A 27,093-nucleotide genomic window follows, 5' to 3' on the forward strand; every position below is an offset into this window, starting at 1 on the left:
ACGCCAGGGACAGGTAAGCAGAAAGTTCCCGTTCTCCGTGTGTTATCACGGATAACACATGGAGAACACACGTAGCCCATAAACACGGGTCACGGAGGGCAAAACGCACCTCTGACCCGTCTGTGAAAAACGTGCGTGGTTTTTCACGGACGTGTGAAAGAGGCCTTAGACAAATTCGTGAACAATATTTGAGAGAAAAAAGACTTTTGTGTACATTGAAAAAGTCTTAGATCTTGTAGTTCAGCTCATGAAAAATGGGAGCAAAAACAAAAGGGTTGCGGTTATATTTTTGTTCAGTATATATATAAAGTCATAAAAACATTGGCTCAGAACTAACTAGCATAAGATAATGATGGAAAGACATTGAATATAATTTGGCTCTAGCTGTTTGTCTCTTGTGATCTTAGATAAATTGACTAGTTTACTCACATCTGAAATAAGATCATTAGCTTAGGGGAATTTCTTTGCTACCAGAAATATATGATACAACATTGTCGAAACAAATTCCAAATGTTATTAGGCGGATGACGGCAATACCGCTTTGTATTCTGTTCATGCCTGTTAAGTTATTTAAACTCATAAACACTTTCACAATGTGACAGCGATAATATATTACACACAGACTGCCCAGCAGAGGATGTGCCTACTTCTAAAAAGCTATGAAAAGACCTCAATAATTCATTTTTCCGTATGTGATCAGTGGACTCTGTGAGCTGCACTTAAAAGCATCCATGAGATAAAAACAGCTGAAGGCAAGACTTGGGGAGGCTATTATGCTTCCGTCCCCTCCCCCAGATTTCACACACTTTCATGGCTCCATGTGAACTCTGCACAGTGGGAATGGTTCAAACTTCAATCCACAACTTGATCAATGGAAAACATAGTGCTAATAGGTGCCCAAGCCACAAAAATAGGGTGCCTTGATTCTATTTTTCAGGTCTTTTTTTTTTTTTTTTTACAAAAGTGCAGACTGTGAAAAGAAGATAACTGGGCACTATAGATAATAAACTACTATGTGCTTTGATACAGAGAAATAAAGGTAAGCAATTTTGGTTTAATGGGGATGGAGAACTACAAGTTCCAGTAAGAGTCAGCAAAGGAGACTTGTAGATCAATACACTTTCGGTAACTGCAATTTAGCCATTTCTATCTATGGTGTCTGGTAAGATAGTTTTATGGTTACATGCTCGTAAAAATAGTAATGGAGCATTAATGAAGGGTTTCGGAAAAGTACATAGAGGATCTCAAAAGGGTCCGCACTGCAACCCTTCTATCCTAAAAAGAAAAGAACATAAGCATGCAAATACATACTCAGACAACCTTTTGAGATCACTTAAGTGTTTGACTGGATGATGTATGGCCATTTTTGCAAAGCATATACAGGATATACATATATTTTGTCACAGTTCCACTGTGCGGAGCATTTTGCACTCTAGTATGTTCTGCCATGGTCTCCTCAACTGCAGAGCCGGAATGTCATGGTTCCGCTATACGGATCATTTTGCACACTGGTATGTTCTGCCAGTTCTGCCACGCTCTCCTTAACTGCAGAGTTGGCACTTACATGTTTTCTTGCGCAGTGCATTTGCATTTGGAAATGCCCTGCTATGTGTTTTTCAGCACTAGGTTCCACGCTGGTTCTGGGAGGTGCTTCCGCAGATGCTCCTCATCATTCCTGGTGATTGCTCAGTTTCATTACTGGGCATGCTCTGCCCAGTAGTGCTCTTGGCTCCTATTTGTGTAAGTGTTCTGATTTTGGCTTCTAGACCCCAGACTTTTATTGACTTGTCTGCTCTCTGAATCCTATACGTACTCTCCTGGAATCCTGACCCTCAGCCTGTGACCTTACTGTGTCTCTGCTTTCTCCCTGTGTCCTGTCATGACCTTCTGGTTTCTGATCCTGCATTTGTCGTAACCTCATGGCTCCTGACCTCGGATCATTTCCTGACCATGTCTCTGTCTGCTCCCTGAATCCTATACGTACTCTCCTGGAATTCTGACCCTCGGCCTGTGACCTTTCTGCGTCTCTGCTTTTTCCCTGTGTCCTGTCATGTCCTCCTGGTGTCTGATCCCGGCTTGTCTGACTACCCTTCGATTCATACTACTCATAAGTAGTGTCTAGCATCACATATTTATATAATATCCTGCCATAAAATTACAAGTAATCAGTGGCCGAATAATATTCACAAATAAATATATAATCAAAATTCTCTTAATTATATTTGCGTCGTGTTAAATTTTTTAATCAAAATAGATTCACTTTTCTATGTCTATATAGACTCTAAGAAAATGTAAACCAATTGACACAATTTCAATTAATAATTTAAAAAAAAACCCAAAAAAACATAAAATGGACAATACCACCAGTGTGGAAGGAGACAAATAAGGCCAGAGAAGGATATTCAATTTACAACATGCAAATATATATTATTAGGCATATAAACAATTAATTATAATTAAATAATAATTCTCAATGAATACCAACAATAAATATTAAATATTAAATACACAGCATATAGAATATAATATATAAAGTGTGAATGTGCTTCCTGCAATATCCTAATCACTGATAATCACTACCTTAGTAACTACTGCTATATTATCCAAATATCAACTATAGTGGCTGTGCCTCAGCCTATTAAAGTGCAAGGTGTATTAGCAGCTTCACAAGATGTGTAAACACTTAAAGCACTCTTATTATTGCACAAATAACCAATACAATGCTGTGCACTTACTTATCCAAATATCTCCTGGCCCATGTGTCAACCTCTAGCCTCCGACGCACGTTTCGTCAACCTGATGACGGTGATGAAATGCGCGTCGGAGGCTGGAGGTTTTTTAGGTTTTTGCACCCAGTTCAGACATAGAATGGAGTTCCAAACGTTATTCCTTATTTGGAGGCTGGAGGTTGACACATGGGCCAGGAGATATTTGGATAAGTGTACAGCATTTTGTTGGTTATTTTTGCAATAATAAGAGTGCTTTAAGTCTTTACACATCTTGTGAAGCTGCTAATCCATCAGGCACTTTAATAGGCTGAGGCACAGCCACTATAGTTGATATTTGGATAAGATAGCAGTAGTCACTAAGGTAGTGATTATCAGTGATTAGGAATATTGCAGGAAGCACATTCACACTTTATATATTATATTCTATATGCTGTGTATTTAATATTTAATATTTATTGTTGGTATTCATTGAGAATTGTTATTTAATTATAATTAATTATTTATATGCCAAATAATATATATTTGCATGTTGTAAATTGAATATCCTTCTCTGGCCTTATTTGTCTCCTTCCACACTGGTGGTATTGTAATTTTTATGTTTTTTTTAAAAAAATTCTGAATAAAAAATGATAATTTTAAAATTATTAATTGAAACTGTGTCAATTGGTTTACATTTTCTTAGAATCTATATAGACATAGAAAAGTGAAATTATTTTTATTAAAAAACAAATAATAAATAGTATGGTTTTAATAGAACACTGCCATAAAATGCCAAATAATACGTTATCCGCTGACTCTTGCATGAATCATACAGACAGGCAAAAAGTTGGGGATAGACAGGGCTGGGTAGCTAATATTTTGAACTATGCAGAAAGATTTAAAGATTTCTGGGGGTCCAGTTATTAGGGGTAACCTAAAAACTGTGGCGCTGATTAATTGTCTATTTTGCCACCCATTAATGCTGGCTCTACTCTACCCACCTGTGTCACCTCTAATTAGTTAACTAGTACGGAAACTGGGGGAGAGCAAGTTTCGGCCTAGCATGTGCTAAGTAGACAACCAAGTTTTCCTTTCAATAAAATCGGAAAATGAAGGCTCTTGTGTTGCAACTTCCACCACAATGGACTCCCAAAGATTACACAGGTCTGCAAGGATAAAATTGTTTGAAAAGTAAGAGGTTATTTTTATATACTTGCAAATGCAGAACTCATATAAAAAAAATCCATCACGTACAGTTTTTTCACAAACACTGCGTCCATAGGCTTCCAAACGAACAGAATCCTATTGCTTTTCAAAAGGAATTCCTTCTTTAATTTCTCAAACACGAGGCTCTAGTGTATTGCAGTGATGTTCCTCAGCTCATAGAAAAATGTAACATTGACTACACTGTGAGAGAGTGGAGACGCTAATGATTCATCAAAAATAAGTCTGAAAGCTGCTACTCCACAATGGCAGCAAGTATGCTTCAATGCCTGTATGACATTATGTTCCCTTGAAGGAAAGCTATGATAATTTAGACTTTATTCTCAAGAAACTTAAGTACGAGGATCAAGGATGGTCAATATGTAGTGATCTGAAAGTTCTCTTTTTGCTCCTTGAGCAGTGAGGAGGATACATGAAATACCTATGCTTTCTGTGTGAATGGAACAGCTGGGATAGGACTGGAGCCAAAAACGTTGGCCAACGAGAACATCTTTGTAACCTGGACTCAATAACATAGTTGCGGAAAGTTTAGTTGATCACAGTTCTCCTGCCACCACTCCACATTAGACTTCAACTCTTGAAGCAGTTTGTGAAAGCTCTACCAAAAAAAGGAGATACTTTAAGTAACTGTGTACCAAGTTTCACGGACTTTCGAAAGCAAAACTGAAGGAGACATTTTTGTGGGTCTGAAAATTTGGAAACTCATGAAGGACGACATATTTAAAACAAAAATGAAAGCTGTTGAGTAAAGGGCTTGGGATTCTTTGAAGGAAGTTGTGAAGAAATGTCTAGGTAACAACAAAGATCCAACATTTAAGTCCATCGTGGAGAACATGCTGAAACGTTTCAAAGCCTTGAGTTGTCTGCCGATTTTGAAGTCACATTTTTTACATTTCCATTTGGACTACTTTCCTGAAACCCTTGGTGCTTTTAGCGAAGACCAAAGGAGAAAGATTTTAATCAGGATATCAATGAGATAGAACACCTATATCAAGGTAGAAGGAACGTGAACACGATGGGAGACGACTGCTGGATGCTTCACAGAGAAGATCCGCAGCCTTCTATCAGAAAAAAGGGATCAAGAGAAGAGAAAAGGAAAAGGCGCAAGAATTAATTTCCAATAAAGTTGCAGAATGAATGCTTTTACGTAATTTCATTAGCATTTTGGAAAAAATCCATAAGTGATGGTTAAAAATAAGAGTGCTTTTTTAAATCAAGACTAAAGAAAACATAAGAGTCAGTCATTGCATCTGAAACAATTTTCATAAACCTAAATTTTGCATACCTGTGTTATAGGGCCATTTAGTTCATGAAATCTACACCATCTTCCTACATTTTACTGATAATTTAACCCCTTTCTGTCACGGCCAATTTTATTTTTTTAGTCCCTTTTTGCCAAAAACAATAACATTTATATTTTTTTAAATCAACATGGCTGTATGAGGACTTTCATTTTTTTGCAGGACTCATTTTTTTGAGTTATAGTTTTGAATGACACCATTTATTTTACCATTCAGTATACTGGAAAATAGGAAAACATTCCAAGTGCGGGGAAATGGTGAAAACCACCCTCCACAATCCTGCCAATTTATTTTTAGGTTTTGTTTTTATATTGTGAAGTTACAGATTACTTGTCAATTTTATTCTCCAGATCAGTACAATAATGGCAATCTCAAACTTATATGTTTACTATTATTGCTGGAAAAAAATTGGTAAATTTGTAAGCAGAAATTTGGTTTGTGTTGCCATTTTCCAAGAGTTACTATATTTTGGTGCTATACGAGGGCTTGCTTTTTCTATGGCATGATGTAGTTATTATTGATACAATTTTGTGGTTTATGCAATATTTTGATTCAATTTTAGGGAGGTATGGGGACTAAAAAATGACAATTCTATCATTTAATTTTTTTTTCTTTACGGAGTTTATGTTATGGGTTACTTAACTTAATATTTCCATAAATCAGACTTTGTTTTTTAGACGTGGCAATACTAAATATGTTTATTTTTATTTCTAAACTGAAAAAAGTGGGGTGATTCAAACTTTTATGCTTTTATATTTTATTGATATTTTTACACACTCTTTTTCCTCCATGTGTTTCCCATTATTCTTCAGTCCCCTTACAGCTTGGAAGTAGTGATGGGTGGACCCGAACTGTAAAAGTATGAACCACACAGGTTTAAAAGAACCCGAGCACCAACTTTGGGCCTGGAGTTCTCAGGGAACTCTTTGTAACTATCTGGGTCTGGCAACTTGGGTAATAAAAAAAAAGCATGAAAAAAGAAAGAAAAGAAAAATAAAGCAAGCGCTTTATTGTTACTGGTCTCTGCACGGCTATACACTGCTTCCGTGGCCTCTCATTCCACTTCAAGGGCTGCTCATTATCTTTGACCATATGCACTGCTTCCCCAGCCTGCTGGCAGTTTCGGCATCTCTGATTGGTTGCAGTTAGACAGCGCCCCAGCCTGTGTGACAGAAAGTCTGACTGCAGCCAACATGAAGCGCTGTCTGTATGTGTCTAGATTAGTGTAAAAATAAATAAATTGGCGAAGGCTCCCCCCATATTATGATACCCAGCCATGATAAAGCATATGGCTAAAAGCTGCAGCCCCCAGCCATGCACTTATCTTGACTGTGCATCAAAATAAGAGGTACCGCATGTGGCTTTTCTAAAAAACAAAAATAAATAATTAAAAATAGGGTGTGTGGTCCCCTCCAATGTTGTGATACCCAGCCATGAGAAAGCCGACAGCTGGGAGATGTTACTCTCAGGCATGGAAGGCCCATAGTTATTGCCACCCCAGCCGAAAAATAGCAGCCTGCAGCTGCCCAGGATTGTCTCAATCATTAGATGCAACAATCCCAGCACTTTACCTGGCTCATTCTGATTGCCCTGGTGCAGTTGCAATCGGGGTAATAAGGGGTTAATAATAGCCTCTGACAGTGGCATTTAAGTAATCGCCTGTGAAAGTGGCATTTAAGTAGTATCATTTTGGTGAGGCATCCATTCCAACACTCACTGGCCCCTTCCATGCTGCAGTTGCAGGCTGTTGGTGATTTATGATGTCAGCAGGTGCTCGACAAAAACTTCCCCTTGTCTCCTTGCGGCTTCTGTTTAAATACAATCAAGAGCTGGATTTCACAATACATTGTTATTTGAACCAATGATTTACAAAATATAGTACAAGCAGCCAATCGATCGCTGGCAAAAAAAAATTGAACTAAAAAAAAATAAAAAAAAAAAAGTTTTCTAAATATTAAAAAAAAAAATCACATAACATTTCCTTAATTGAAAAAGAAAAGAAAAAAAAACACAAAAATTCAGTGGTGCCTTGTCTGTAAAAATTCAATCTATCTATAAAATAAAAAAACTGAAGTGTCAGAAATGCATTTTTTGATTCCCCCCCAAAAAAAGCTAAACAAATGAAAATATAATTTGCACCCCAAATAAATGGTAACAAAATCTCAATGCACAAAATCAAGCCCTAGGACAACTCCATTGATGGTAAAATAAAAAAAAAAATAAAAAAAAATTATGGGTGGCAAAAAACAAATTTATTTTACAAATTTGTGGAAATGAAAACCCAAAAATATGAGTATGAACCATTAATTACATTTTTATATATATTTATTATATATTTTAAACAAAATTAGTATTTTTTTAGATATGTAATTTAACTTATATCCACTTCATTTGATACATTTTGTACAATGTAAGTTCAGATTAACAAAATAAAACTGATCAGAACCCATTATTTAGGATGACGTATGTATAAATAATGACAGGTACTGATTTTATAGTTTAGATGTGTGTGGAACAGACGGAAGGTCAGATATTCTCCTGCACAATACACCTCTCCTTATCATGCAAAAACAGCACTCAACTGAAACAAAACAAATAAATCCTAAAACTAATTGTATTTTCTTTCCTTTTTTCTATAGAAATCCCAAAAATAAGCTGTGTAAAATACAATTATTTGTTTTACCTGTGATCATGTTAAGGGAATTGTCAAAAAATATTTAGCAATCTATCATTAAGATATCTGGGAGAAATGGCTGTGATTGGAGCATCAGTAATTGTCTCTTCTCTCCAGGAAGTTATTTTCTTGGTTCTCATTTCCATTTTTGTTTGTTTTTTTTTTTGCACTTACCTTTAGCTGCCGACGGATTCTGTCAATAAAGAACTGCCAGCAATTCTCTCTGGAGTCCGGGAGGCCAAGGGCACGCAGCTCCATCCGGGCAGAAGAGACGATAGTGTCCATCTCCTCTTCACTAAAAAGATCTGGGACTTCACCTGCATAAAACATAATACAGCCTAAAATACTATTTGTAGTAAATATTTTTTTAGATTTATATTCATATTTAAAGGAATTTTCCCATCAACAAAGTTAATTTTAATCAATAGATCTTGGAATAATAATAATTTCCACAATTGGTCGTGTTTAAAAATAATGTTCCTGTGCTGAGATAATCTTATATATGTGTCCCTGCTGTGTACTGTGTAATGGCCGTGTCTGACCGTACAGGGACAGGATCTGATCATATCACATCTCCTGGGCAGGGGAAGAAGTAAAAAAGTATACAAACATTACAGCATGGGATCATAGCTGATTCTCTTTGTGAGGTGATTTTGTGAGGTTTATGATCAGACCATGTCCCTGTATGGTCAGACACAACCATTACACAGTACATAGCCTCTATATCACTAAGAAGACATATTAGGTAACAAAGTTACATTTTTATCACAAATACATATTCTAAAGAAAACCTGTCGTTTTTATATATGGAAGTAGTAGTATGGTAGCATAACTGAATAGGCGTTTCTCCCCCAATAAAAATGATTTCTTTATTGTAGAGATCTGATGTGCCAGTCATGAGAAATCTAGTGTATAAGCCATATGCAAATTAGGTTGGAAGTGCACTGCGGCGTGTCAAAGCATTGGGAAGAAGCGGTTCAAGTGAGCTGATGCCGCCAGTGCACTTCCAGCCTGATTTGCATATGGCTTGTAAACTAACTTTCTAATGACTGATGTCTGCAAAAAAATTTTATTGGGTGACAAGCATATTGGGATACAGCCATATGACTACTTCCATATATAAAAATGTGCTGATAAAGGAAGGTGCTGATGCCGGGCTGCTCGGGTGCAGCACTCCTTCGCCAAGGAGACTTGGTGTGTGAACATGACTTCGAGTGGGGTGCATGACACTTACTGGTTTCTTCAAGCCAGAGTCCATCACCCTGCTCGTAGTCGTCACAGACAGTTAGTAAGACACGCGACACCAGAGCTCACTTAGCCAACCAGAAAGTACACTTTATTCTTCACACCGTTATGACAGGTGTGTCTTCCTTCCTCTTGGTGTGTAGTACTACCTCTCGACCTGTCCCTCTCCACTATCTTGGATCTCATCCTAAAGCTCTGGGGTCTGTGTCTCCTTCCCACCTTCGTTCAATTTTGGGCCCTGGCGCCTCTCTAGCCAGACGACTCTCCAAGCCCGCCGGGGTGAGTCGCAGGCTCCGAACCTCTCAAGGATACCTTAGGGTACCCTGATTGGCCCTAACACCGAGACCACGTCTTTTCACACCTGAACCCTATTTTCCCCTGACTCCTCTCGAGACCTCCCAACAGTCTTCTTTCCAGTGTCTGTCACTTCCCCTTTAATCCTCCCTCTTCCATCCTACTGCAATCCCAGCCCAACCACAAAGTGGCACCTACTGTACCTGGAACCTGCACCCAGCTAGCAGATATACATATTATCATATAGACTTGGAATAACACGAGGAATACATGACATAAACAGTACATAGGCAAGTCTACCTTCTACACTGACAGGTTTTCCCTCAAAATTTAAAAAAAAACAAACAAAAGTTGTTGCTCATTTATGAACCTTGTCAGCTCACCAGTTACCATAAAAAATCCTTACTCTATGTAAATGGCTATAAAGACCCCAAGCAATTTGACCTAAGGTCTACAAAACAAAATCCACATACCATATTTTTCATTTTATAAGACACACCGGATTAAAAGATGCACCTCAAATTTAGAGATAAACTAAGGTAAAAAAAAAAAATATATGGGGTCCGCTGTATAATTCAGCGGTATTGGGAGGTGGGGCGGCAGTGGTGATGGAGTGAAGTCATAGGAGGCAGGGGCGGCGCTAGAGTATGGTGCGGAGGGGGGCCCAGATGCTCACTGCAGGCTGCAGCGCTGTGCTGGGGCATTGGGTGCTGCTCTGTGCTGGGCCATTGGGCACTGCTCTGTGCTGTGGAAGCCGGCACTGCTCTGTGCTGGGGCATCGGGCGCAGCTCTGTGCTTGGGTAGTTGGTGCCACTCTGTGCTAGGGCAGCAGGCGCCGCTCTGTGCTGGGGCAGCAGTCCCTGCGCTGTGCTGGGGCAGCCGGTACTGCTCTGTGCTGGTGCTCGCTGCCAGGGGCACTGGACATTCTGAAGATGTCGGCGGTGCGGGCTTCAAAGAAATGGCGTCTGTATTCAGCACGTGCGGAGATGAGAGCATGATCCAAGAGCTCCATCTGCGCACGCGCATACTCTGGGTGCCATTATTTGAAGCCCGCACCACCGACATCTTCAGAATGGCCCGTGTCTTGCTGCCCGCCGCACAGAGCCACGCCACCTGCCGCACAGAGCCACGCCACCTGCCGCACAGAGCCGCACAGAGCAGGGCCCTCAGCATAGCGCACAGCATTGCCCTGCCTCCTGTGACCCCTCTCCACCACCTCCCGGTAAGCTACATTCAGATTTTAAGATTTTTGGGAGGAAAAGTGTGTCTCATAATCCAAAAAATACGGTAATTGATTTATTTCTGCAAGTGAAATATGTCCAGGGAACTCTTTTAAAATGAAATGTGTAAAGGAAGTTCCTTCCTTTCTTCTAATGAAGTTTTACCCACTGAGTTTTTAATTGTATATCTATATTTCTTTTTCAAATAATATATCAGGAAAACTGATCACAGACTTCTTGTGAAACAAGTGGCGATAAAAACCTATTTAAAAAAAAAATCCATAATAAACCGAATTATTGCTGATTGCAACTCATTATATTAAGCAGCTTGTTTGTCTTGTGTCACAGGGGTGACTTGACAGCGCCTATTACAAATCTGCACAAATGACCTTTCACACGAGCTGATGAAGCCTATTCAAGCCCCAATGCCCTGCGCTCATTTAAAATGTGTTATTTCTGAACTGTTTTGATCATGAATGTATTTAGATTTTTTTTCCCCTTCCTGTTTTCCTCATTTTTGGTCTCCGTTATTTAAAGGCGTAGGACACATTATCATAATTTGAATAAATTTAATTTCCTGCATAGAATAAAAAAAGAATTACCTACAAACCACTTGGACTCTAAAAAATGATTAAAGCAGCTTAAACTTCTATACGGTATATAAACAGAATAAAAAAAATATATAAATAGAGACTAGTTTAACTTTCCCATTAAGAAGATGTTTTTTTCTTAATAGTTTTTTTATTTTGCTTGATTATATAGCACAATCATATTCTGCAGCGCTTTACAGACATTAACATGTTGTAGAATACATCGCAATTGAATATGTATAGTATAAATCTGTATATATATATATATATATATATATATATATATATATATATATAAAATATCCATGTACGTACATATATATATATACATACAGATTTATACTATACATATTCAATTGCGATGTATTCTACAACATGTTAATGCCTGTAAAGCGCTGCAGAATATGATTGTGCTATATAATCAAGCAAAAAAAAAAAAAACTATTAAGAAAAAAACAACAACTTCTTAATGGAAAAGTTAAACTAGTCTCTATTTATAATTTTTTTTATTCTGTTTATATACCGTATAGAAGTTTAAGTAAGTATATATAATATATCCATGTACGTACATATATATATATATATATATATATATCTATATATATATATATATATACCGTGTATATATATATATATATATATATATATATATATATAGATATAGATATATACTGTATGTAAGGCTATTTTTTATTTATTTATTTTTTCAAGCTGGAAATAGGGAAATATAATTTGCGAAAACCTACAGTAATAAGGTTGCATACCCTACTTTTGCTGCCTTACTACAGGAACCAGATGATAAATATGTAGGGTCTTTAAACAGGGAAATCTCGGTTTGCAGGGGATTTTTACATCCCTATCAGAAAGACCAGTTGGAATCCTTTGAAAAATATATTATGATTCATAATAATTAATTCATAATTTATGAAATTATTCAGCAAAGACCTAAATGTTATAGTGGGTAGACTTACATTATTTTTTTATTTATTTTTGTTTTTAATTTAAGAGCTTTCTGAGTTCCCCAAAATATTTCTATTGAGAAAGAACCATAAAATTATATTGTTGCTCTACTCCAATAAACTAATTGGAAACAGAGGAGTCCTTTGCTATTTCCTTACTAATTCCGCATAATAAACTAATTCTGCACAGCAATATACTAAGTTATAAAGGGTTACTACTTATTCTCTCTTTGCAGTTAATGATTTACTATTTAAGATGGTTGTTTATTACTTTTTTTAGCTTAAAAAAATAGCTTATGGTAATCCTAATTAAAAAAAGAAATTAAATAAAAAAATTATATATATATATATATATATATATATATATATATATATATATATATATATATATATATCTATATATCTATCTATACAGGGCCGGCTCCAGGTTTTTGTGGGCCCCGGGCGGAAGAGTCCCAGTGGGCCCCATCCACACACAGACACCGATACGAACATATACATATTTAAAGACAAACTCACAAAAATACATATAAACAGACAAATATATACAGTCATATACACTTACAGACACACACACACACACACACACACAAGTCTGCTGCATACAGACAGACACACACAACTCTGCTACATACAAACACATACAGCTCTGCTACATACAGACAAACACACACACAAACTCTGCTACATACAGACAAACACATACAAGTCTGCTACATACAGACAAACACATACAAGTCTGCTACATACAGACAAACACATACAACTCTGCTACATACAGACAAACACATACAACTCTGCTACATACAGACAAACACATACAACTCTGCTACATACAGACAAACACATACAACTCTGCTACATACAGACAAACACATACAACTCTGCTACATACAGACAAACACATACAACTCTGCTACATACAGACAAACACATACAACTCTGCTACATACAGACAAACACATACAACTCTGCTACATACAAACACATACAACTCTGCTACATTCAGACAAATGCACACAACTCTGCTACATTCAGACAAACACAACTCTGCTACATACAGACAAACACATACAACTCTGCTACATAGAAACACATACAACTCTGCTACATACAGACAAACACATACAACTCTGCTACATACAGACAAACACATACAACTCTGCTACATACAGACAAACACATACAACTCTGCTACATACAGACAAACACATACAACTCTGCTACATACAAACACATACAACTCTGCTACATTCAGACAAATGCACACAACTCTGCTACATTCAGACAAACACAACTCTGCTACATACAGACAAACACATACAACTCTGCTACATAGAAACACATACAACTCTGCTACATACAGACAAACACATACAACTCTGCTACATAGAAACACATACAACTCTGCTACATACAGACAAACACACACAACTCTGCTACATACAGACAAACACATACAACTCTGCTACATACAAACACATACAACTCTGCTACATACAGACAAACACATACAACTCTGCTACATTCAGACAAATGCACACAACTCTGCTACATTCAGACAAACACAACTCTGCTACATACAGACAAACACATACAACTCTGCTACATAGAAACACATACAACTCTGCTACATACAGACAAACACATACAACTCTGCTACATACAGACAAACACATACAACTCTGCTACATAGAAACACATACAACTCTGCTACATACAGACAAACACACACAACTCTGCTACATACAGACAAACACATACAACTCTGCTACATACAAACACATACAACTCTGCTACATACAGACAAACACATACAACTCTGCTACATTCAGACAAATGCACACAACTCTGCTACATTCAGACAAACACAACTCTGCTACATACAGACAAACACATACAACTCTGCTACATAGAAACACATACAACTCTGCTACATACAGACAAACACATACAACTCTGCTACATACAGACAAACACATACAACTCTGCTACATACAGACAAACACATACAACTCTGCTACATACAGACAAACACATACAACTCTGCTACATACAAACACATACAACTCTGCTACATTCAGACAAATGCACACAACTCTGCTACATTCAGACAAACACAACTCTGCTACATACAGACAAACACATACAACTCTGCTACATAGAAACACATACAACTCTGCTACATACAGACAAACACATACAACTCTGCTACATAGAAACACATACAACTCTGCTACATACAGACAAACACACACAACTCTGCTACATACAGACAAACACATACAACTCTGCTACATACAAACACATACAACTCTGCTACATACAGACAAACACATACAACTCTGCTACATACAAACACATACAACTCTGCTACATACAGACAAACACATACAACTCTGCTACATACAAACACATACAACTCTGCTACATACAGACAAACACATACAACTCTGCTACATACAAACACATACAACTCTGCTACATACAGACAAACACATACAACTCTGCTACATACAGACAAACACACACAACTCTGCTACATACAGACAAACACATACAACTCTGCTACATACAGACAAACACATACAACTCTGCTACATACAGACAAACACATACAACTCTGCTACATACAGACAAACACATACAACTCTGCTACATACAGACAAACACACACAACTCTGCTACATACAGACAAACACATACAACTCTGCTACATACAAACACATACAACTCTGCTACATACAGACAAACACATACAACTCTGCTACATACAAACAAACACATACAACTCTGCTACATACAAACACATACAACTCTGCTACATACAGACAAACACATACAACTCTGCTACATTCAGACAAACACATACAACTCTGCTACATTCAGACAAACACATACAACTCTGCTACATTCAGACAAATGCACACAACTCTGCTGCTCTGTGGGGCCCACACCCGCGGCTTGGCGGGGACAGCACCAGCGGCACTGGCAGCACCCACGGCTCGGCAGGGCCCGCACCCGCGGCTCGGCGGGGCCCGCACCCGCGGCTCGGCGGGGCCCGCACCCGCGGCTCGGCGGGGCCCGCACCCGCGGCTCGGCGGGGCCAGCACCCGCGGCTCGGCGGGGCCAGCACCCGCGGCTCGGCGGGGCCAGCACCCGCGGCTCGGCGGGGCCAGCACCCGCGGCTCGGCGGGGCCAGCACCAGCGGCTCGGCGGGGCCCACACCCGCGGAATCGGCGGGTGGGGGCATTGGCAGGGGCCAGGGCATACATCCAGGGGGTAGAAGCAGCTCACCGGGGCCTATAATGGGGAGGCGGGGAGGGCACTTACCCGATTAGGTCACGGTGGAGAGGGGGCCCACACAGCGCCGGACAGAAGCTCGCCTCCTTCATCTGTGGGACTGAGAAGGCGGTAGCTCCGCCCACAGATGAAATTCAAACGAGGATGTCTGCGCGCCTTAAAGTGACGGCGCCGCAGATTGCTGCCGAGGACTGCGGTCCCCGGAACTCGGCCGGGGACCGCAGAACTGTAAAGGCGAGTGGGCCCCGGCCAAGGGACAGGAGAACTGACGAGGCCGAGTGGGCCCCCCCGGCTCTCCAGGGCCCCGGCATTTGCCCGGGTTTGCCGGGTGCTGACGCCGGCCCTGTATCTATACAGTACAGACCAAAAGTTTGGACACACCTTCTCATCTCTAGAACAACTATTAAGAGTAGACTTTGTGCAGCAGGCCTTCATGGTAAAATAGCTGTTAGGAAACCACTGCTAAAGACAGGCAACAAGCAGAAGAGACTTGTTTGGGCTAAAGAACACAAGGAATGGACATTAGACCAGTGGAAATCTGTGCTTTGGTCTGATGAGTCCAAATTTGAGATCTTTGGATCCAACCACCATGTCTTTGTGGAAAAGGTGAACGGATGGACTCTACATGCCTGGTTCCCACCGTGAAGCATGGAGGAGGAGGTGTGATGGTGTGATGGACAGATCGCTGTGTGTAAAGCCGCAGGAGCGACAAACATCTCCTTACCTGCGCCCGCCGTCCACCGGCAATGCGGAAGGGAGAAGGTGGGCGGGATGTTTATGTCCTGCTCATCTCCGCCCCTCCGCTTCTATTGGATGCCTGCCAAGTGACGTCGCTGTGACGCTGCACGAACCGCCCCCTTAGAAAGGAGGCGGTTCGCCGGCCAGAGCGACGTCGCAGTGAAGGTAAGTGTGTGAAGCTGCCGTAGCGATAATGTTCACGACGGCAGCTATCACAAGATATCGCATGTGCGACGGGGGTGGGTACTATCGCGCTCGGCATCGCTTCCATCGGCTAGCAATGTCGCAGCGTGCAAAGTACCTCTTAGGTTACATCACCAATGTCTGACACCTGGAACCCCCACCAATCAGCTGTTTTCAATGCCAATAGCCGCAGCAGGCAGCCGGAAATACTCAATTTTGGAGCTGCCCTACCTTCTGGTAGTGGTCGCAGCCGAGTACTGCACATTCACCTCCCATTCAAATCAATAGAAGGTGGAAGTGCAGTACCCGGCATCGGCCGCTATCAGACGACGGGGCAGTGTCAGAAATGAGCATTTCCGGCCGCCTGCTGCCACCGAGAACAGCTGATTGGTGGGGGTGGCGGGTGTAAGACCCCGACCGATCAGACATTAATTACCTATTCTAGGGATAGGCCATCAATGATAAAGTAGTCGACAACCTCTTTAAAAGTCCAAGCAGAGTGCTAGCTTCGGCAGCACATATGCTCAGTGGCAGAGCTTACACACAAGATGATTAGCATATGATTGATTAGCCCCTGCACAGCAGCTGCAGCAGGCCATGGATCATGACATGGAAAATACAAAAAAAAAAAGTCCAAGCAGAGATGTAGATCCTGCATTAATCAGGAGAAAATCTTTATAAGTATATTCATTGTACCTGATGCCAGCATGTCATTGATGAGAACAAGGAATCTTTCATCAGGAATCTGCGCATCTGTGTGGAGGAAAACTGTCCCGATATTCTTTACACCAACTTTAAAATATAACGTGGCAATGTCACTCTGCAAAAAGAGACCAATAGTCAAGATTATTTGTAAATATATAAGCAAACTATCAGCCTTGTCGTAAGAGACTTTCTTCCAATTTGAGTTTCACAATTGTTTCTTGAGTTCGATATTCATATTAGGAGAGTCAGTGTAATGTTTTCACAAAATTCACTTTAACTTTTGATGGGCAACGTGATAATACAAAAAATTGCATTAAAAAAATAAACAAAAAACAAACAGATGCACAACCGTCTCCAGTTTTATGCTTTCCAATGATTGGATTGAGACCCTGATTTCAGTGATGGGTCACTCATTCTACTCCTTGCAGTAATTTTGATAAAGCACTGTTTTATCTGCAGCAGCTCTGCTAGTCCTCTCAATGAGGAATTCTGTACAGCCCTACACACAGCATTGATTGACAGCTTCCAGCCTGCACTGTGTATAGGAAGAAAATTGTCAATCAGTGATAGGGGCTAGCACTCATGAATATCAAAGACTACAAATCCAGAAGTCATCATTGATTGTTCTACAAGAGCTGCAACAGTTAAAACAAAGAAGGCACAGAAGAAAAGAATAGAATCAGAAATTTGACATACAGTGCTCCAGAAGAAACAATGTGAATATCACTACAATGGAGCGACTCAGAAAAAAAAAACAAACAGAAAAAAGTTGCAGAAGTGGGAGCTCAGGGATTTTTGCACGTGACGGATAATCTTTAAGAAACTGTAAAACATTTTTTTATTATTATTATTATTATAGCGCCATCAATTCCATGGCGCTTTACATGTGAAAGGGGTATACATAATAGGGCAAGTACAATAATCATAAAAAATACAAGACACAGACAGGTACAGGAGGATCAGACTGAGGGTTACGGCAGGTTGTAGGCTTGTCGGAAGAGGTGGATCTTCAGGTTCCTTTTGAAGCTTGTCAAGGTAGGCGAGAGTCTGATGTGTTGTGGCAGAGCATTCCAGAGTATGGGGGAGGCACGGGAGAAATCTTGGATGCGATGGTGGGAAGAGGAGATGAGAGGGGATTAGAGAAGGAGATCTTGTGAGGATCGAAGGTTACATGCAGGTAAGTACCGGGAGACTAGGTCAGAGATGTAAGGAGGAGACAGGTTGTGGATGGCTTTGTAGGTCATGGTTAGGGTTTTGAAGTGGAGTCGTTGGGCAATGGGAAGCCAGTGAAGGGATTGGCAGAGAGGATAGGTCGGGGAGTAGCGGGGGGACAGGTGGATTAGTCGGGCAGCATAGTTTAGAATAGATTGTAGGGGTGTGAGACTGTTAGAAGGGAGGCCACAGAGCAGGAGGTTCCAATAATCCAGGCGGGAGATAATAAGGGCATGTACTAATGCTTTTGCAGCTTCTTGGGAAAGGAGTGTTCGGATCCGTGAAATATTTTTAAGTTGGAGGTGGCAGGAGGTGAAGAGGGCTTGGATGTATGCCTTTTGTTCTTTACACCAATATTTTTCTCGTAAAAAAATGACATGTAATTAATACCAAATATTTTCACCGTTTTTGGCAGCCTTAAGGTACAATCACCCTGTCACGATTCCTCTATGAGGAGCATCTTGCACACAGGGGATGCTCTGCTGCACTATAGTGCCGGCAGTGACATTATTCCTCTGTGCAGAACATTGTGCACAGAGGTGATGTTCTACCATGCCTTCCTGAACTACAGAGCCGGCAGTGACATGTTTCCTTTGTGCAGAGCATTTTGCATTTGGAGATGCTCTGCTGTGTTTCTTTGAGCACTAGCTGACAGGTTGTTTGACAGCACAGGATTCCATGCAGGTTCTGGGAGGTCCTGATTATTTAGGTGTTCCACCTTCCTGGTAATTGCTCTGTTTCATTACTAGGCATGCTTTCCCAGCACCTCGCCAGTCGTACTTCCTGGTTCTGCAGTTGTGCTCTTGGCTTTGGTTTGTGCTTGTGTTCTGATCTAAGTTTCTTTACCCCGGACCGCTATTTGACTCATCTCTGCCTGCTCCCTGTTTTTGTTGATAACCTCCTGGCTTTGAACCTTGGGCTGCTCCCTGACCACGTCTCTGTCTGCTCCCTAAATCTATACGTATATGTGAACACAAGACCGGCACTCCAAAACTTTTAGTAATCTTTAGGATTTAATCCATAGAAGCACAGTACAAACAAAAAAAACAAAGAATGCGTTTTTGGCTAGACCTTTAGCCTTTGTCAATAAATACATGTATTAACAAAGGCTAAAGGTCTAGCCGAAAATGCGTTCTTTGTTTTTTTGTTTGTACTGTGCTTGTATGGATTAAATCCTAAAGATTACTGCAAGTTTTGGAGTGCCGGTCTTATGTTCATATATTATTTGGGTGTGCCATCCCTTGACCGAGAACTGCAATTTTGAGTGCCGCCTGGATATCACTTCTCATGAATCTATAGGTACTCTCCTGGAATTCTGACCCTCGGCCTGTGACTTGACTGCGCTTCTGTTTACTCCCCGCGTCCTGACGTGTCCTCCTATTTCCTGACCTCGGCTTCTCTGACTACTCTTCCGTCTATACTACCCGTAAGTAGTGACTAGCATCACACTCCCCTATTGTCTATAGTTTTCATACAAGCTGCAGTCAGCATTGCAGAAAAGCAAAACATTGTCAACCAGGACTAAAGATTGTACTGATTTATTCGGTAAGTTGAGTACCATGGCAACTACTGGATCCCCTCCATCGGCTAGCGCAGACCATCACGCAATTAAGGATGAGTTAAGAAATTGGTTTATTTGCTTTGTATAATTGTGGCAGCGCTTCTTCTGCATTGACCTGCAAGTTGTTTTGAAAAAACAAACAAACAAACAAACAATATTTGCAAATGGATAATTAAGCAAAGAATTAGTTTGCCGCATTGTTTACTCAGGAGAAATCTAATCGCCACCATTTTAATTGCACTGAAGTGCTAGAAATTGGATTATTTATCTAGCAGATAATGAAGAGAAAGCTTGTTCACCTGTTTGGCACTAGGGAAGTCTTACAAGGTACTGTTTACTGGTCCAAAACATGAGGTAATTGAATGTCAAGTGAAATATTAATTATACAGAAAGTATCTAACCCTGCAAAAAATCAGAAGTTGCAAAGTCCTTAGCCTGGGCGTTTTATGGCCGGAACGTACTTAGTAATGTCCCACTGTCAGGCAACATGGCAAACGCAGGTGACGAGGAGCAACCAGTGGGACCAGATAGAAAAGCTAAAACTGAGTGGCACTCTTTGCGGTACACGGCTTTTGCATCCAGGAATGAAAGGCTAAAAATGTGTTTTGTTCTTCACAATTTTGTCAAGACCCTTGTGGCAATTTTTCACCAAGCTGCTTTCTCTAAGGCTTCTTTCACACGTCAGTTAAAACCACACACGTTTTTGACTGACGTGTTGAAGGAGCGTATGGCCCTCCATGTGCCGTGATTTTGGCACACATGTGTTCTCCGTGTGCAATCCGTTCCATGATAGCACACGGAGATCAGGAACTTTATACTCACTTGTCCATGCCACTGCTGTCCGTGGTGCTGCTGTCTCAGGCGCTGTGGTCACACTTAAGACCGCTTTAACAGTCACTAGCGATCACACCCGCCCCCGTTGTGCGTGTGTCACGGGCAAATCGCTGCCCATGGCGAACAATATCGCTAGTACACATCACACGCACATACCTTCCTAACGACGTCGCTGTGGCCGGCGAACAAACTTTTTTAAGGGGGAGGTTCGTGCGGCGTCACAGCGACATCCCACAGCGGGCAACCAATAGAAGCAGAGGGGCGGAGAGCAGCCACATTAACGTCACTCCAACCTTGTTGCCGGATGACGCAGGAACGCTGTTGTTCATCGTTCCCGGCGTGTAACACGTAGCGATGTGTGCTGCCTTAGGAACGACGAACAACCTGCCTCCAAAATAAGCAACGATATTTGGGAAAGGAACGACATGTCAACAATCAACGATTTTAGCCATTTTTCGGATCGTTAGCAGTTGCTTGTAGGTGTCACACGCAACAACGTCGCTAACGAGGCCGGATGTACGTCACGAATTCCGTGACCCCAGCGATATTTCATTAACGATGTCGTTGTGTGTAAAGTGGCCTTTATTTCTGGGTCTGCGGTGCAGTGAATATGCAATGAGCATAATGAACAGGCACTAAAGCAAGAGATAGCAGCGTCAAAGACAGCATCACCATTCTCTGCTTAAATGTGTGCACCAGGAGTGGCATAAGGTCACCCAAAAGCAGTGTGACAGACTGGAGGAAAGCAGCCAAGATGCATGAAAGCTGGGATTAAAAATCATGGTTATTCCACAAAATATTGATTTCTCAACTCTTCCTGAGATAAAACATTATCAGAATTGTCGTTTCTAAATGATTATGAACTTGTTTTCTTTGCAGTCTGAAAGCAATACTTTTTTTTTGTTATTTTGACCATTTCTCATTTTCAGAAAATAAATACAAAATAAATTGGTTGGAAATTCGGAGACGTTGTCAGTAGTTTATAGAATAAAAGAACAATTTACATTTTATTCAAAAATATACCTATAAAGAGAAAAATCAGAAAAACTGACTATTTTTCAGTGGTCTCTTAAGCCAGCTTTACACGTTGCAATTTCGCATACGATATCATATGCGATTTGCAACGCCCCCATCGTATGTGTGGCACGTTCAATTTGTTGAACGTGCCGCACATACGAGTAACCCCCGTCACACGTACTTACCCGTCCATACGACCTCGCTGTGGGCGGCGAACGTCCACTTCCTGGAGTGGGAGGGACGTTCGGTGTCACAGCGACGTCACACGGCAGCCGGCCAATAGAAGCGGAGGGGCGGAGCTAAGCGGGACGTAAACATCCCGCCCACCTCCTTCCTTCCGCATTGTGGGCCGGGAGCCGCAGAACGTAGGTAAGATCTGTTCATCGTTCCCGGGGTGTCACACACTGCAATGTGTGCTACCCCGGGTACGATGAACAATCTAACGTGCAATTCTAGAGACAGGTACGATGTGTATGCGATGAACGTTTTAACGTTCAATCGCAATCGCACGTACCTGTCACACACTGCAATGTACCTTACAATGCCGGATGTGCGTCACTTACGACGTGACCCCGCCGACACATTGTAAGATACATTGCAGCGTGGAAAGCGGGCTTTAGTTTATGCAAGAGCTGTATATATATTTAATGTTTCCTATTCTATACAAAAGACTTTTCAGCTCTCTCATATTACAATGAAAGATAACGCCTCCATTTTTGGTAGATTCTACTGGATCCACGATTCACAAACGGTTATGTCACCATTCATCTCTTCCATTTTGAATTCACTATTACATTGCCCTGATTAGAGCATGCACAATTTATACTTCTTTCCAAAAAATATGGCCTAACTCAGGGGTACTTTACACGCTGCGACATCGCTACCGATATATCATCGGGGTCACGTCGTTAGTGACGCACATCCGGCGCCGGTAGCGACATCGCAGCGTGTAACACTAATGAGCGACGATCAACGATCGCAAAATCGTTCCAAAATGGTGATCGTTGACACGTCGTTCATTTCCTTAATTTTGCTGCTGCCACCGGTACGATGTTGTTCGTCGTTCCTGCGGTATCTCACATCACTATGTGTGACACCGCAGGAACGACGAACATCTCTTTACCTGCGTTCACCAGCAATGCGGAAGGAAGGAGGTGGGCGGGATGTTACGTCCCGCTCATCTCCGCCCCTCCGCTTCTATTGGCCAGCCGCTTAGTGATGCCGCAGTGACATCGCCATGACGCCGAACGCACCTCCCCCTTAAGGGAGGGATTGTTTGGCGGTCACAGCGACGTCGCTGCACAGGTATGTGCGTGTGACGCTGACGTAGCGATAATGTTCGCTACGGCATCAATCACCAAATGTCGCACGAGCGATGGGGGCGGGTGCAATCGTGCTTGACATCGCTAGCAATCGCTAGCGATGTCGCAGCGTGTAAAGCACCCCTTAGTCTATGAGTATAAATGTTCATGTGAAAAATAGGAAGTGTAAGTGTAATATTATGTCTAGTAGCCAATGTGAAATTTGAAATTTTTTTCATTTGTTTTTTTAAATATAGAGATATAAAAAATTAAAACATTCTAATGTAAATTAAAAACATTTAACATAAAACCTAATTTAGACATTTGGTATTTTTCTAATGACACATTCTCTTTTAAGATACCATTTCACATTATTTAACAAGGCGACAATAAGTGCATAAAAAAACAAAAACAAATTATTTTCTCGAGTTACAGAAACTTTTTGTGACTTCAGTATGTTGATTGAATGGTCTAATAAAATCTTACCCGAAGATCATTAATGCTGTAGCCCTTACGAAGGGTTAATTGGAAAACTTCAAGTGAACTGAGGAAAGCGGCCAAGCGACACAAGCTTTGCTTTCCACTACCTCCAACTCCAATCAGTAATGCGTTTCCGTATGGGAACTCCAAAATTCGACTTATCCGGCATCTAGTATTGAAATCAGAGAGCAGTTGTCAAATATCGAGCCCTGTAGATTGCTAAGTGAGTTGTCCAGCAAATAAAAAAAAGAACTGTAAATGACTTTAAAATAATAAGATATAGAACTTAGTAAGATACTTTAATTAATAAGGGTGTTCCAAGCTAAAGATATCCACATCAGGGATGGATCTCAGCAACTCCATCTCCAATTTGACTTTTTCAGAGAAAATTTCCAATGTTTGAAACTGGTAAATTAATTATTGTCTATCTGACTGTTATACTGCTCTACATCAATTTTGCTGACTACAAGATAACATGAATGATGGTGTGCTGAATCCAAAAATCACATTAGTTTCCTCCAGTCATGTCCACTTTTTTCACAAAACGCTGTGTACTAAGGAACTCTTACAGTATGTCACAAGGGAACCACGACGGAGAATGGTCCCTCATATTTCTGGTGTCAGGAGATCACAGCGCAGGGCCTCATACACACTTGCTCAGGTCAGTACTGCTGGCTATGCAGATTCTCCTTTATCCAGTGTTGCCAGGGTTAAGTAGATCCTCTGGTGTCCTGAAACTCTGAGTGTGAGCAATAGTCAGCTGTTCTCTATTGCTAATCAACTCTGCTATAAAGATTTCCCTCCTAGTCCAGGTAAACTGCTGGTGATAGTTTCTGCTACACTTGCTTCTACAAGGGACCTGTGAGCTGAGGACCAGGAAACCATTCAGAGAACAATTTCTGAGTGAAAGTTGTGTTGTTTTCCCTTCATTTGATCTCTTTGGTTTTCTCCTCTGGTCCCTTCCTCATTATTACTCTTGTTGTTTTGAGTGCTTTGTGTGATTGTTGTTTATTTTACCCTTGCCTGTCTTTTCCCCTTTGTGGCTTCTTAACCTAGAGTGGGGCTAGCATTTCCACTGCCCTACACTGTACAGGACTGAGCTCAGGGAAAGAAAGGCATAGGCACGAGATGGGTAACGGGGTGAAAGAACCCGTATAGGAACGTTAGGGAGTGCAGGGATAAGTCTCAGGTGAGTTTAGGCGGTGACTCTGCACCCCATTCCCTAGCGCAAGGGGCCACCATTGTAAAGCCCACTTTACATGCTACAATATATCTTATGATGTGTTGGCGGGGTCACGTCGTAAGTGACGCACATCCGGCATCGTAAGGTACATTGTAGTGTGTGACAGGTACGTGCGATTGCGATTGAACTTTAAAACGTTCATCGCATACACATCGTTTAATCCTGCCGAATTGCACGTCGGGTTGTTCAATGTTCCCGAGGCAGCACACATCGCAGTGTGTGACACGCCGGGAACATTGAACAGATCTTACCTGCCTCCCGCGGCTCCAGCCGGCAATGTGGAAGGAAAGAGGTGGGCGGGATGTTTAAGTCCCGCTCAGCTCCGCCCCTCTGCTTCTATTGTCCGGCTGCCGCGTGACGACGATGTGACGCTGAACGTCCCTCCCACTCTAGGAAGTGGATGTTCATCGCCCACATCGAGGTCGTATGGACGGGTAAGTACGTGTGATGGGGGGTTATTCGTTTGTGCGACACATTCAACAAATTGAACGAGCCACATATACGATGGGGGCGTTGCAAATCGCATACGATATCGTATGCGAAATTGCAACGTGTAAAGCAGGCTTTATGTGTACCCTGTGAGTTGTGGCGCTTGCCGGGGGTTCCTGTGTACCTGGTGGAACCCCGGTAGTCACTGCGTCACACAGTAATAATATTATATTATTTAGATATGCGGAATACGAAAAAAGAAATGCTGAATGTGCAAATGGTGTAACTAATAGGAAGGCTGCTCAATAAGTTCTTACAAACTGATTGTTTTTCAAAGACTAGGGAATAAACATGAATGCCAAACTGCATTTCCTTAATAGCCACCTGAACTACTTCCCCTCCAATCTTGGAGCTTTGCTTAAAGAATAAGGAGAATGCTTTCACCAAGACATCAGGACCATGGAACCTAGATATCAAGGCAGATGGAACATAAACATAATGGCAGATTTCTGCTGGTGTTTACAGTTTGACAACCCTGATCATAACTATTCCCCAGCATCCAAAAAGAGAACATTTCTCCTTAACAAATAAAATGTACACAACTATTGCTCTCTTGGTTAGATGATAGACTTGGTTTTTGGCATAAAACACAAACAAGTGATTTTCAATAAATTAGAATATCATCAAAAAGTCAATTTATTTTGGTAATTCAATACAAAAAGGGAAACACATATATTATATAGAGTCATTATGCACAGAGGGATCTATTTCAACTGTTTATTTCTGTAGATGTTGATGATTATGGCTTACAGCCAATGAAAACCCAAAAGTCATTATCTCAGAAAATTAGAATAATTTGCACAAAACACCTACAAAGGTTTCCTAAGCGTTTAAAATGGTCCCTTAGTCTGGTTCAGTAGGCTACACAATCATGGGGGAGACTGCTGACTTGACAGATGTCGAGAAGGCAGTCATTGACACACTCCACTAGGAGGGTAAGCCACAAAAGGTCATTGCTAAATAAGCTGTCTGTTCACAGAGTGCTGTATCCAAACATAATAATGGAAAGTTGAATGGAAGGAAATAAATTAACTTTTTGATGATATTCTAATTTATTGAGATGCACTTGTATATTTGTATATTATGTACTATTGCTTCTTCTAAATTTTTTATCACCCCTGTACTTCTTTTTGCCTAGGTTACTGGCCACCTCTGCTAGTAGACAGCAAAGGTGGCAGGTAACCTAGGCAACAAGAAGTACACAATAAAATAAGGACTAGCTTTGTTCTTAAGAACGGAGAAGATTTTAATAAAAGGTAAACTGCTAAGTTGCTTGATTTTACAATCACTTCTTAAATTTATTTATTTAAGAAGATGAGATTACCCCTTTAATGCAACTTAACCACTATAACAAGCAATAGAAGTTCTTTTTTTTATATATTTTTTTGTAAATAAGTATTGAGCTATAATTGTAACCTACATGATCACAATTCAAAAAATCAATGACAGGGGTTATACTGTAAACTAGCTGAATGTATTCAGGGCATTCACAATCAATCATCTGTGCCTCGGCAGTAAGAGTCTCTGATGCACGTAGTTATTTTGTGCACATGGAACAGTGTGTTTTTTTGGGAATGAGAAATGATAATATGGTGTCAATGATTAGTTGAAACATATTGGTGTAAGAATATATTGATTTCTTTTTTTTCATAATTTTTAACACTTGCCATGTTAATACACTGGACCTCAAAGCATATTCTACTATATTTATATTGTACTAGCTGTACTACCCGGCTTTGCCCGGGTTAATAACTGTTGTTAACAAAATAGAATGTATTAACAAAAATGTATTCTGCACACAAAAAACACAAA

The 27,093-nt window shown here is 40.8% G+C and overlaps 1 protein-coding gene across 1 annotated transcript in view; it reads right to left on the reverse strand.

The window, feature by feature from the left end:
- LOC142245878 (dynein axonemal heavy chain 11-like) overlaps positions 1–27,093 on the reverse strand; it is a 519,159-nt gene that overhangs the window by 287,078 nt on the left and 204,988 nt on the right. Inside the window, exons 41-43 of the mRNA XM_075318873.1 lie at positions 23,556–23,718; positions 17,136–17,259; positions 8,082–8,224 (exon numbers count right to left, since the gene is read on the reverse strand). Coding sequence (XP_075174988.1) covers positions 8,082–8,224; positions 17,136–17,259; positions 23,556–23,718 — 430 coding nt within the window. The remainder of the gene's footprint in view (positions 1–8,081; positions 8,225–17,135; positions 17,260–23,555; positions 23,719–27,093) is intronic.

This window comes from Anomaloglossus baeobatrachus, chromosome 7 (assembly GCF_048569485.1).
Source record: "Anomaloglossus baeobatrachus isolate aAnoBae1 chromosome 7, aAnoBae1.hap1, whole genome shotgun sequence".
Lineage (NCBI taxonomy): Eukaryota > Metazoa > Chordata > Amphibia > Anura > Aromobatidae > Anomaloglossus > Anomaloglossus baeobatrachus.